At 47.6% G+C, this 13,366-nt stretch overlaps 1 protein-coding gene across 1 annotated transcript in view; it reads left to right on the top strand.

Moving 5' to 3' along the window:
• Positions 1-13,366, top strand: part of map2k6 (mitogen-activated protein kinase kinase 6) — a 122,183-nt gene that overhangs the window by 89,466 nt on the left and 19,351 nt on the right. The window contains exon 11 of the mRNA XM_070857764.1: positions 3,354-3,399. Within this exon, the coding sequence (XP_070713865.1) occupies positions 3,354-3,399 (46 nt within the window). The remainder of the gene's footprint in view (positions 1-3,353; positions 3,400-13,366) is intronic.

Here is a 13,366-nt window from a genome sequence, read left to right as displayed (position 1 = left end):
AGTTGGAATTCCCCCATCCCCCACCCTCCAATCCCATTGCAACTGGAAGCCTTGTAAAGTATGTCACCATTGATAATTTTTCCCAAAATTGCTCAGGAAATGAGGTTGGATTGTTTCCTGCCTGAAATGATGGATGATCCAGAGTATTGAATCCAAGGTCTTGTAACTTAGATTAAAAATAAGTTTGTTCAAGTGCATGAATCAAGTCATGGCCACTGTGCTCGATTTGCAAGTCTTTTGTCATTTTCAGTATCGGTCCTTATTTTAGCTCAGGGAGGATGTGTGCGAATGGCGAACATGTGGGTCAAGGATTTTCTCCTGCTGAACGACTTCTGGCTACCTCCCGAGCGAGTTGCTGTATTTTTGCCTGTATCTTTCCCTTTGTGTTCTCACTGTCGCCCCTCTATAGGCAGGGGACTTGGCTTCTCTCGATCTGTCGGTGACTGTTGTCAGTGGTGGCGACCGGCTATGTTGGATAAGTCTTCCTCTTTGATCCCTTATATCTCAGTCTCAGTTCTTCATGTTCATCCTATTTTAAGCTTCCTACACTTTTTGATGAGGTTTATTGTCTTCCATCATCCAATCAAACTTTTTTGCCTTTTTCCCCCCTGTTGCTTGGGGTCTGTTTTCTTAGAGACTCTGAGAATCGTTTCTGGAGTACAGTTCCATTCATCTTAATCTGAGGATGTTTTATTTGTGTTTTCCTGTGGGATTTGCAAAGTTATTTGCAAAGGAGTTTATTTAAGGAGGGATATACTTGCATTGGAGGCAGTTCAGAGAAGGTTCACTAGGTTGATTCCTGAGATGAGGGGGTTGACTTATGAAGGTTGGGCCTATACACATTGGAGTTTAGAAGAATGAGAGGTGATCTTATTGCAACATATAAGATAATGAGGGGGCTCAACAAGGTGGATGCAGAGAGGATGTTTCCACTCATGGGGGAATACAGAGCTAAGGGGCATAGTTTCAGAATAAGGGATCCCCCATTTAGAAGGGAGATGAGGAGGAATTTCTTCTCTGAGGGTCGTAAATCTGTGGAAATCTGTGCCCAAAGAACTGTGGAGGCTGGGTCATTGAATATATTTAAGGTGGAGAGAGACAGAATTTTGAATGATTGGGGAGCGGGCAGGGAAGTGGAGCTGAGCCCAAGATCAGATCATATTAAATGGCGGAGCAGGCTCTCAAAAATGGCTTACTCCTGCTCTTATTTCTTATGTTCTTGAGTATGCCCCTGGTAAAGTGTCTGCTTCAAAAAGAAAGCCCGTGAATAGGTTTGAATTATTCTGCCTTTGAGTTGAAGTTGGCCTCTTGAATCCTAGTTCAGATTTTTGTTCTGTTGTAAAGGTGGCCGCTCAGTATGGCAGCCTGTAGAGAAATGCCTCCATTTGTTCGTGGGGTGGTCCTGCTTTCTCTGGGAGACCAGTTGTGGGAATGCATGGAAAGTGTGCTTTATGTACTGACACTACTGGTTTACAGTAATAACTTGGACTTGGGGGTACTGGGCACAATTTCCAAATTTGCAGACACAAAACTTTGAAGTGTGGTAAACAGCGAGGAAGATAGTATTAGTCTTCAAGAGGATGTAGAGAGGTTGGTGGAATGGGCAGACACATGGCAGATGAAATTCAACGCAGAAAAGTGAGAGGTGATACATTTTGGTAGGAAGACTGCGAAGAGATATTACAAGCTAAATGGTACATTTTTAAGGGGGTGCTAGAACAGAGGGACCTGGGGTGTTTGTGCACAAATCTTTGAAGGTGGCAGGGCAGGTTAACAAAGCAGGTAATAAAGCAGATGGGATCCTGGGCTTTATAAATAGAGGCGTAGAGTACAAAGGCCAGGAAGCTATGCCCAACCTATAGAAAACAGTTCGGCCCCAGCTGGAGTATTGTGTGCAATTCTGGGCACCACACTTTAGGAATGATGTGCAGGCTTTGGAGAGGGGGTACAGAAGCGATTTGCTAGAATGGTTCGAGGGATGAAGGATTACAGTTATGTGGATAGACTGGAGAAGCTGCTTGTTCTCCTTGGAGCAGAGAAGGCTAAGAGGAGATTTGATAGTGGTGTTTAAAATCGTGAAGGGTTTAGATTGAGTAAATAGAGAAACTGTTTCCGGTGCCTGAAAGCTCGATAACCAGAGAGCACAGGTTTAAGCTGATGGGCAAAATAACCAGATGCAACAGAAGGGAAAACTTTTTTACGTAATGAATGCTTAGGTTTTGGAATTTACTGCCTGATAGGGTGGTGGAAACAGATTCAATAGTAGCTTTCAAAATGGAATTGGATACATATTACATGGGATATATGGCACAGAAACAGGCCATTTGGCCCAACCAGTCCATGCCGGTGTTTATGCTCCACTCGAGCCTCCTCCCGTCTTTCCTCATCTAAATCTATCAGCATAACCCACTATTCCCTTCTCTCTCGTATGCTTGTCTAGCCTCCCCTTAAATGCATCTATAGTAGTCGCTTCAACCACTCCCTGTGGTAGCGAGTTCCATATTCTAACCACTCTTTAGGTAAAGAAATTTCTTCTGAATTCCCTATTGGATTTCTTGGTGACTATCCTATATTGATGGCTCTAGTTATGCTCTTCCCTGCAAGTGTAAATATTCTCTCTCTATCCACTATCAAAACCTTTCATAATTTTAAAGACGTCTATTAGGTCACCTGTTGGCCATCTTTTTTCAAGAGAAAAGAGACCCAGCCTGTTCATCCTTTCCTGACATGTATACCCTTGCATTTCTGGTATCATTTTGTAAATCTTCTCTGCACCCTCTCCTGTGCCTATATAACCTTTTTTATAATACGGCAACCAGAATTGCACGCAGTACTCTTAAGCGTGGTCTAACCAAGGTTCGATACAGGTTTAGCATAACTTCCCTACTTTTCAATTCTATACCTCTAGAAATAAACCCTAGTGCTTGGTTTGCTTTTTTTATGGCCTTGCTAACCTGTGGTGCAACTTTTAGTGATTGGTGTATTTGTACTCCGAGATAAAACTGCCGAGATAGGGAGAAAGAGCGGGGGAGTGGGACAGACTGGATTGCTCTTTGGAAGAGCAGGCACAAACTATGCTGTCCTATCCTGTATGATTCTATGGCCAATCACTGACCCAGAAGCCTCCAATGAAAAGCAGAGGACAGCAGCATCCTTACCCAGACCCCCTGCTTAAAACGGATGCCTGCTCTTAAAGCCCTGACTAAAGCATGCTGCCTCGGTGCCAACCTTTGTAGTTATTCAGGATTTGATACCCAGTCGACCAGCAAGAATCCAATCCCATCTCCAGCAAATAATGAATCGAATTTCCACGTGGCATTGCACTAACCCGCCTTTCTCTCTTTCTATTACAGCCTGAAGAAAAATTCCAAAGACAGACCAACTTACTCAGAACTTATGGTAAGGACCTGGTGACTAATTCTGTATTTCCCAATCTAAGGTCTGGTTGCTATGTTGGAATTGTTCTACATTTAGTTACCAGTTGGATTGAGGGTAACCAGACATCCCATTTAACTGGTGCGTCTGTAGGGAATAACTGACTTTTCAGACAGTGCCTCATTTTTATGGGGGAATGCTGAGCGGATTAGGTGATCTATATTGGTTGAGAAAAGCTAGAATTGTAATCATTTGAACGGATTGTACTTGATTAAATGTCAAAACTTCTGATGGATTTTGTGTATGAATCAGTGGTGTATTTCGGTGTTAGTTGTGGGACTAGCCCTATTTAAACTATGGGATAGCTACATGTGCCTGTAGATAGGGGGGGGAATGCCCACTGCCAACACCCTGCCTTAGTTGGCTCACTTTCCCTTTGTTCGTTGTGTGACTACCAGTGGAACAAATCTTCAAAAGATAACTATGGAAACCTTGGCCGAGAAGTTTAATGGCGCCGCGCCGATTTTTCAGATACCCAAGATGGTGGGTGGAGTGTGCTCATTACACGCCGGAAGTGGGCAAGAACACCACATTGATGAAGGCAGAGAAAGAGGCGTCTTGGGCCCGCGCTTGAAACAGGCATTGGATCCTTTCCATACACACATAGGGGGCCTATTGCCTGCTTGTAATATTGAGTTGTCTTGAACACAGCTGGTCGTGGGCTGGCAGTATTTAGGGAATAGTGGTCTATATACGCCGGAACCAGCAGTCCTTAAAGACACTGCCACCATAAAGGTAAGTTTTTCATGAATATTTAACCTGGATGTGGGACCCGCGAGGTGCAGTTGCCGGTCCTGGCTCGTGCCCTCTCCCTCTCCTGGTTGCTGCAGCCCCTCCCTCCCCACGGGCCTGAAATTAAAATCTGATGTAGATGAGGCCCGAGGCCCGATATTGGGTGTGCCTTGGGCCGAGCTGTTCCAGCGCAGCAATCGTTCTTTGTGTCTAGTTTGCACCGACCATCTTGCGAGAGAGACACACACACACACATTACGTTTTTGTTTAAAGTCATTAACTTTTGCTTTTTGGAATTTGCATGGTGGTCACGATAAGTTATGGAATTTCTGGGAGTGGAGCCCACTATGCTCCATTTGTTCGCTTGGGACCAGACCAACGTTCCCTTTAAGCTGGGTGCGTGCGCGACCGTAATTTGCAAGGTCCCGCGCAGGCCGCTCATCAGCTTTTCCACTGGAAATGCCGCGCATGCGCAGAGATTTAAAGGGACCGCGCATTGAAATAAACCGGCCACACACAGCAAGGACCATTTCGAGGGAACATTGGACCAGACTGGGTCTCGGATCAGTGCTGTGCCAATCCGCATTCTAGAGTTCGACTTTCTTACTGTACAGAGGGCCCGTTGTTCTCCATGTGTACATTTTGGATAATCTGACCGTTTGTGTACGGAAGGTGTGATTATTCGGCCCCCCACTGCGCTCGCAGGATTCCGCAATTGTGCCAGAACTGTGTCTGAAAGGCAGCAAGAGAAGGTGTGGGGCTGAGCATTAACTGGCAGTGATAACATAATCAGTGTGAGTATGTTTCCTGCAGCTCACGCTGGTGTGTATATAGCACTCTTTATTACTTCCTATTGCATCAGGATCAGTGTGCAAAGTTCATTTCTGCTAATGACCAGCACCTCTCCGTCAGCTGACGACCAAACAGCTTACTGCCCTTGACCCCTCCTCGATAGCCAGTGAAAATGAGCAACACGACCGGTATTGTTGGTTAAAGGTGGGTGCGGGTGTATAAATAGTTAGAAGCTGTTTGTTTTTAAAGTGCACCCTCACGAGGTTTGCTCCTGTTGGAGTCTGTGTTCCAATGCTGCTGATTCTCTCCAGGAAGCAGCGATTTTCGAATTGAAACGATGTTGAATCTGGCAGTGGTGCCTACAGCTCCAAGATTTCTCTGGTTATGCTGTGACAGTCCCCAGTTTAGTTGGTGAGCAGGGTGAGTAAGAGCAGTGTGAGAGCGTGGAGTAGAACGTGAATGATATTTTCGCTTTGAGTTTAAAACCACTTCAAAAGCACAGTGTTGTGATGAAAGCAAATAAGGTGATAATATCAGCGTGATCTAAACAAATCCGTGGCTTGCAGGAGTAGTCCTCGTGTGTCAGGAGAGTGCGTGGAGCGATGTGAGAGCGCTCCTTTGCTCGTTCTGTAGTACAAGGTCAGTCCTGATTAACTCTTTGTGTGCTGACTGCGGTTTTACAATTCTCAACATTATGAACTCTGCAGAAGTCGTTTGCTGGACATTTCCACTGATCCATTATCTTTTGGGAGCTGCTGTGCATAAAGGGTCACAATTTGCTTTCTGTCTAACAGCATTATTTATGTGTAAATGGCACAGCAACGTCAGGTGACGAACAGCTGCGCTCTCCGAGTTGCTCTGCTTTGCTGTTAGCTTTGCGAAAACTGCATCCCGCCCTTAGTACCCACCCCCCGTGTGGTTTTTTTAGGAACTTGCTGTATTTGCTCATTAATTACCCATAAACTCGGCTCCGACAGTTACGTCTATTCATTACAAGTGTAAGTACCCTCTGGGGCAGCACGGGTCAGCCCACACTGCGACATGTGTGTGTTAGGTCTGTGCAGCAGAGCCGGTCTCCAGTCGTCCTGGTTCAACCCTTGACACTGGACAAAGGCCTAGCTCTGTCAAGCCCGTGTGGTGGCTGGTGTACAACGGTCACCACACGTTAAAAAAAATCCTCACACACCCCTTCAATTGGCGTTCAGGACTGGAATGTCGGGTCCTTCATTGAAACATCTGTGGGCTCATGTGGAAGCAAGTCATCCTCGTTCGAGGAACCGCCTATGATGAAGTACCCTTTTGACTATGTGATAGGTGTTAATTACTGCCAATCAACCTCTCTGGCAATGAAAATTATCTATTCCAAGTGTGAAGTCTCATTCCTTCAGGTTTTGAATTTTTCGAGGGGATTTAAAAAAAGAGAACTTTGTATTAAAAAGGTCTTACTGTTCCTTTTGTGTCCTTTTTCCTCTCTCAATCCAATCTTTCTCTCCCTCTCTATTTCTCTTTCTGTTCCTGATTTGACATTAACTTCACCCATTCTTAATTCACCCTCCTTCTCAGTCCTTCCTCTGTTTATTTCCCAATCCTTGACTCTCATTGGTTGCCCTGTCCACTCGGGTCCTAGATGCCCTGGGGGCGGTAACCTTCCGGGGCCGGGACTGTTACCACCTGTGCGCCCCTCAAAGGCAGCGGAGTGCTGTCTCCGGGGCGGCAGCACAGTGCTGAGTCTGGCAGGGCGATGAGGACACCGGCGCTATGTGGATGCGTAAAGGGGAGGGCCGCTGCACACTCTGCAGATCCTTTAGTGCTAGCCACTGGACCGCCAGGGACACGATCGACTGGGCCAGCGGCCCCACGTCCAAAACTGAATGCCAGGCTGCATGATGGCGGCCTGGTCGACGCGAGGTCCGCCATTGTTGGGCCAATGCAAGAGTCGGCTGACAAAATAAAATGGTGGTCTGGGCGCTAAAGGCCTCCCCCTGTAAGGGGCGCCCTGGTGAGGGATGTCCGCCAGCTTTGTGCCTCGCGGGGCAACTTCCCCCGCGGGCCGGTGAGGGGTCAACGCGGGGCAACTTCCCCCGCGGGCCGGTGAGGGGTCAACGCGGGGCAACTTCCCCCGCGGGCCGGTGAGGGGTCAACGCGGGGCAACTTCCCCCGCGGGCCGGTGAGGAGTCAACGCGGGGCAACTTCCCCCGCGGGCCGGTGAGGAGTCAACGCGGGGCAACTTCCCCCGCGGGCCGGTGAGGAGTCAACGCGGGGCAACTTCCCCCGCGGGCCGGTGAGGGGTCAACGCGGGGCAACTTCCCCCGCGGGCCGGTGAGGGGTCAACGCGGGGCAACTTCCCCCGCGGGGCGGTGAGGGGTCAACGCGGGGCAACTTCCCCCGCGGGGCGGTGAGGGGTCAACGCGGGGCAACTTCCCCCGCGGGGCGGTGAGGAGTCAACGCGGGGCAACTTCCCCCGCGGGCCGGTGAGGAGTCAACGCGGGGCAACTTCCCCCGCGGGCCGGTGAGGAGTCAACGCGGGGCAACTTCCCCCGCGGGCCGGTGAGGAGTCAACGCGGGGCAACTTCCCCCGCGGGCCGGTGAGAGGTCAACGCGGGGCAACTTCCCCCGCGGGACGGTGAGGGGTCAACGCGGGGCAACTTCCCCCGCGGGACGGTGAGGGGTCAACGCGGGGCAACTTCCCCCGCGGGACGGTGAGAGGTCAACGCGGGGCAACTTCCCCCGCGGGGCGGTGAGGGGTCAACGCGGGGCAACTTCCCCCGCGGGACGGTGAGGGGTCAACGCGGGGCAACTTCCCCCGCGGGCCGGTGAGGGGTCAACGCGGGGCAACTTCCCCCGCGGGACGGTGAGGGGTCAACGCGGGGCAACTTCCCCCGCGGGACGGTGAGGGGTCAACGCGGGGCAACTTCCCCCGCGGGCCGGTGCAGCGAGGGATCGGCGCGCACGCCTATGACATCAGCTCGCACTTTCAGCAACTTTGTGAGCAGAAATGTTCTGAGCCTCAGGGAGCCGGGGCGAATCTAACTAACAGCACATGCTATTCGATGCCCTACTGCAGCAAAATCTCCCTGTTGTCTTGCAACACTTTCCCCTTGCACAGTGTCAGGAAGCTGATTGTCCTTTTGAAGTTTAGCCTCGTCTGATGATGATGTGGTTCGCCATGTTATTTAGATGTCCAGTTTGTGGAGAAGGAGGGGCCATGGTTGCCTAATTTTAAATAAACCAATCGGGGTGAACTGGGTCGCGGCAGTGCTACGAACAGAAAGGCAACTGCACAGGTGCCCCCTGCAAACTGAGGAGACACTGCTAACATAATTAATCCGAGCTTTCTAGATCAGCAGAGTCATCGAGGTGCAGATCTTTCCACAAAGCACAGTACTGCTGCTGTACATTTGTCCTGTTACCGACGTGTTTTATGTTGGTGCTCGTTCAGTCCTAGCGTGCTTCACTCTCAAATGTCATTGCATTAGTCAGTGAACCTGGAGTGAACCCAGGTTTCAAAATGTGCAGCTGCCCATGCCCAAGTTGCTCTCATGTCTTTCCAAGATTATATTTAAATATTTGGACGTGTTTTGCACCCTTCATTGCGGAAGTGAATCTTTGTATGTCGCTGCTACTTGCCGAATGGTAAGTGGCTGAACTTCAGCTCTGAAATTCCCTCTCGAAACCTCTCTGCCTCTCTACCTCTCTTTCCTCCATATTAAGATGCTCCTTGGTCATTTTGGTCATCTGCACCAAGATAAAAAACATTTTATGTGGCTCGGTGTCAAATTTTGTTAATGTTTCTGTGAAGATCCTTGGGATGTTTGACTATGATAAAGACGCTATATAAATACAAGTTGCTTTTTGTTGTTCGTTTCCAAAAGGATAGAAATTGTTTAAGAAAGAAAGACAGACTTGCATTTATATGGCGCCTTTCACGACGCCAGGTCGTCCCAAAGTGCTTTACAGCCAATGAAGTACTTGTGAAGTGTCGTCACTGTTGCGATGTACGAAACATGGCAGCCAGTTTGCATGCAGCAAGCTCCCACAAACAGCAGTGGGATAAATGTTTAAAATGAACTGGTTAAATTAGCTAAGAATTTGATGTGAGGGTGTTGAGCATATGATAAGGTAACATCACCAGCAGCGATTTCTACCCTCTCGTATTATCCAATCAAAAACCAGTTTCTTTCAAAGCCCAGCTGTACCGACAGCGAGTAGATCGTCCGACAGGGAGCCCACCTCAGCCGAGATGGGCTACATTTTAGAAGCTGTGTCCTTCTGAGGTTCTTTTCCATTCCACACGATTGTAATCTGCATTAGCATTTTACCAGAAAAATATTGTTGCAGATGTCGCAGGTGATAGAAAGCACGCATATTTTATAATTAAAAAGAACACTCCGTGCTTAGAGGAAATGTATCCCTTTTCAAAATATGTTGACGTGCAGCTCCGAAGTGCAAGAGGGAAATAGTTTCTGGAGCCTTGTGTAGTTTGAGGTTACAGCCCCAGTGCTGCCTGACACGGGTCCAGCCCCACTAGCGTGCAGATAATGAAACCATCTTCATATCTGTGAAGCTTTTCCCCCTCCCATCTTCATATCTGTGAAGCTTTTCCCCCTCCCATCTTCATATCTGTGAAGCTTTTCCCCCTGTATCCCCCCCCCCCCCCCCCCCCCCCCGCAGCAGCAGAAACAGTTGAAGCTGCAGCAGTGACCCAGTCTCTCGTGTCTGCCGCTGGTTGGCTATAGACTAGCGGCGTAGGTTTGAGGTCACGTGGACCTGGTCTGCCTGCTCATTCCAGCCGACCAGAGCAGCAGCCTGTCGAGTCAGAGGGAGCTGCTGTAAAGAAGCCAGATGTGCAGTGGCCCAAAGGTTGCGATTAATTTCAGGATAGCTGGTTATTTTTTTTTAAAAGAGTGACTGAAGTTTGGGCAGTACAAGGCGTGCTGGCTGTTGATCCCCGACATATTTTGCAGCTAATTAGACTTCTCCATCTGTAGGATTCCACGCAAATCCTTTTTTGCAGACGTTTGTTTGGCGATTTTAGTGGAGTGGGATGTCGACCAACACACTTCCCTCGCACCAGCCCAGATGCGTCGTTGCTGCTGGTCACGATGAGATTGGAGTGTTTACCGTCTGTTTTCAAACCAGCGGACTAACGTTGGGGTTGCTTCACACCATTAGCCACACGCCACAGTTCCCTTTAAGCACTGAGTGTTTGTTTGATTGAGGGCAGAATTACTGCACACACTGCCCAGAAAAAGTCGTCTTGATATTTTGGGATTCCTCCAACTCATGTTTCCCAGCAAATAATCTGCGTGAATTGTTTGCAGTGCTGGTCCCCACCTCTTGCACCATCCCTGCTTATGCCGGACAGATACCTCGATCGGGTAAATGGCGCTGACCATCTGGTGTCAATTACAAAGGTGCGGCTTAAACCGTAATACACGCAGCGACTATTCCAGGCAGCTCGAGCAGCATTTAAACCGCACAATCGCAGAAATCCAGGGGTGTTTTTAAATGTTGTTCCTGATGTGAAAATTGCAAGTACTATGGATTCCTTGGGGAGAAATAATAGTTCCTTTTATTAAAAAAAAAAGAGCCACTTTTGATGTATCTTTGTAGAAACAGTCTCTCGCCCCCAGATGCTAAAGGTGTCTTTCAGTAAGATCGCATTTGTCGGCCATCTTCAGAAATGGACTGTAGTGCCCCTTTGACTTATTTAACTGTTTGCTGATGACCGAAAACACGTGACAAACAAAGACCTGTGCTTACTTCAAGGGTGAAACTTCTCTGTGGGTTCCTATTGCCAATTTTAACTTGGAAATACCACAAGAAACCAAGGAACAATTGAATCCACGTACAGCAGATTAAACAGCGCTGCGACACTTCAGTCCCGGTATAGTAACCAGGGAATACCCTGGCCACTTTATGTCGGCCATTGCGTATAGCAGACAAATCACACTCGCTCGACCGCGCCCGCTATGCGTAGTGGGGACTGTGTTGATAAATTCAAACATTAAGGTGCGATAATCAATCATCTTGATCTTCAAAGGATTAGGTGTTGGCACACTGTTTACTGACACTTTGCACCACTTTTCTGTGGAGGGTGCCCTTGTTCGACCTCATGCCTTCCTTAAATAAGTAGCGATCATCAGTTACTCCTGTGGAAACCCCTTCTGGTTTTCATTGAAAATCCGTGTGAAGGGCCAAGGCCCCTATTGAAGGGGTACCACTGAGGTCGAACAGATCACAAGAGAAGACAGAATAAAGTGAAGAGTTGAGGTTAGGCGATCTCTTAACTTGGGCTTGAAAAGCCTGTAGGTTTGTTCAACAAAGAGAAGACTGGATGGGGGAGAGGGGGTTGTGGTTAAGGAGTTCCACAGTTTGTAGTTAGACTAGGAAACTTGTCTAGATTTCAAGAACAAGACTGTGTGGAGGAAGAACATGTAAGCTGGGACGTTTGCAGCTTCAGAGGAACAGGAGTGCGAGGTTATACCTATCGGGGCAGGATCGACAGGCTGGGTCTTTTTTCTCTTGAAAACCAAACTTGATGTCAAAATCTAATAGGTGACCTAATAGATGTCTTTAAAATCATGAAAGGTTTTGATAGTGGATACAGAGAGAGTGTTTCCACTTGTGGGGAAGAGCATAACTAGTGCTATCAATACAAGATATTCACCAAGAAATCCAATTGGGAATTCAGAAGAAACTTCTTTACCCAAAGAGTGGTGAGAATGTGGAACTCTCTACCACAGGGAGTGGTTGAAGCAAATCGTATAGATGCATTTAAGGGGAGGCTAGACAAGCATATGAGGGAGAAGGGAATAGAGGGTTCTGCTGATAGATTTAGATGAGGAAACACAGGGGAATGCTCGAGTGGAGCATAAAAGCTGACATGGACTGGTTGGGCCGACTGTATATGCTATGTAAGTAGTGGAGAGCTGATGGGAACAATGATTATATTAGTATTGATAAAAATAAAGACTTCAGCTTTAGTTCAGGTGGACTGATTGCATTTTTGATGGGTTAGGAAACCACTGACTGAGAAGCGGGTGTATTTCAGTCTTGAAGCTGTCCCGTATAGCAGCTCATTACTGGAACAGAAAATCTATCACGAGGATTGCCAGGTCAAGATGAGAAAGCTGGTTAGTTCATTTTTTGGAATTATATTGTTTATAACACAGGCCCAAAAGCCATGAAAAGTATCTTTAGATATTGGTACTCAGCGCTTTGGTACATAATGGGACGCAACTTGTAGCTCTGTCCAGGTCCGTACGATGTGCGCACTCACCTGAAGAGTCCTCGCAAATGCTGGTTCTCGGGGCGCAATGCGCATACGCCAAGAACCAGCTTTTGCGATCTGTCAAAGTTCCTTTGGCAGATCGCACGCATCCCTGCAGAAAGGGCAGTTGCGGGCGGAGATTTGGGCGATTTGCCCAACTCTTGCCCAGTGGATGTCCTTCAAACTCTTAAGTCTGGTGAAAGCAGCGTAAGTGTTTTAAAACATATAAAAATTAAATATTACTTATTTTTATATTTAAAAACCCTGTCTATGAAGGTAAGTTTATTTTTAACACTTTTTTAAAAAAAAAAACTTTTTTTTAAATTCAAAAAATACATTTTTCTCAAACATTTAATTTCATGCAATTTCTATTTTTTTTTAAAAAGTGATGCTTTTTAAAATTTCTGCTTGTGTTTTATTTGATTTTAGTAGTGTTCTCAGTGCCACGTGCTAGTCAGAGTAGGAATCGCAGGATAGCGCAGATGAATACGTGACTTGAGCAGTGGTGCAGCAGGGAGGGATTCAAATTCCTGGGGCATTGGAACCGGTTCTGGGGTAGGTGAGACCAGTACAAACCGGACGGTCTGCACCTGGGCAGGACCGGAACCAATGTCCTAGGGGGAGTGTTTGCTAGTGCTGTTGGGGAGGAGTTAAACTAATATGGCAGGGGGATGGGAACCAATGCAGGGAGACAGAGGGAGACAGAGGGGAGGCAAAAGCAAAAGACAGAAAGGAGATGAGGAAAAGTGGAGGGCAGAGAAACCCAAGGCAAAGAACAAAAAGGGCCACTGTACAGCAAAATTCTAAAAGGACAAAGGGTGTTAAAAAAACAAGCCTGAAGGCTTTGTGTCTTAATGCAAGGAGTATCCGCAATAAGGTGGATGAATTAACTGTGCAAATAGATGTTAACAAATATGATGTGATTGGGATTACGGAGACGTGGCTCCAGGATGATCAGGGCTGGGAACTCAACATCCAGGGGTATTCAACATTCAGGAAGGATAGAATAAAAGGAAAAAGAGGTGGGGTAGCATTGCTGGTTAAAGAGGAGATTAATGCAATAGTTAGGAAGGACATTAGCTTGGATGATGTGGAATCTATATGGGTAGAGCTGCAGAACACCAAAGGGCAAAA

Source organism: Pristiophorus japonicus, chromosome 16 (assembly GCF_044704955.1).
Source record: "Pristiophorus japonicus isolate sPriJap1 chromosome 16, sPriJap1.hap1, whole genome shotgun sequence".
Classification (NCBI taxonomy): domain Eukaryota; kingdom Metazoa; phylum Chordata; class Chondrichthyes; family Pristiophoridae; genus Pristiophorus; species Pristiophorus japonicus.
The sequence above is the reverse complement of the archived record's forward strand: the minus strand, read 5'-3'. Positions and strand labels throughout refer to the sequence as shown.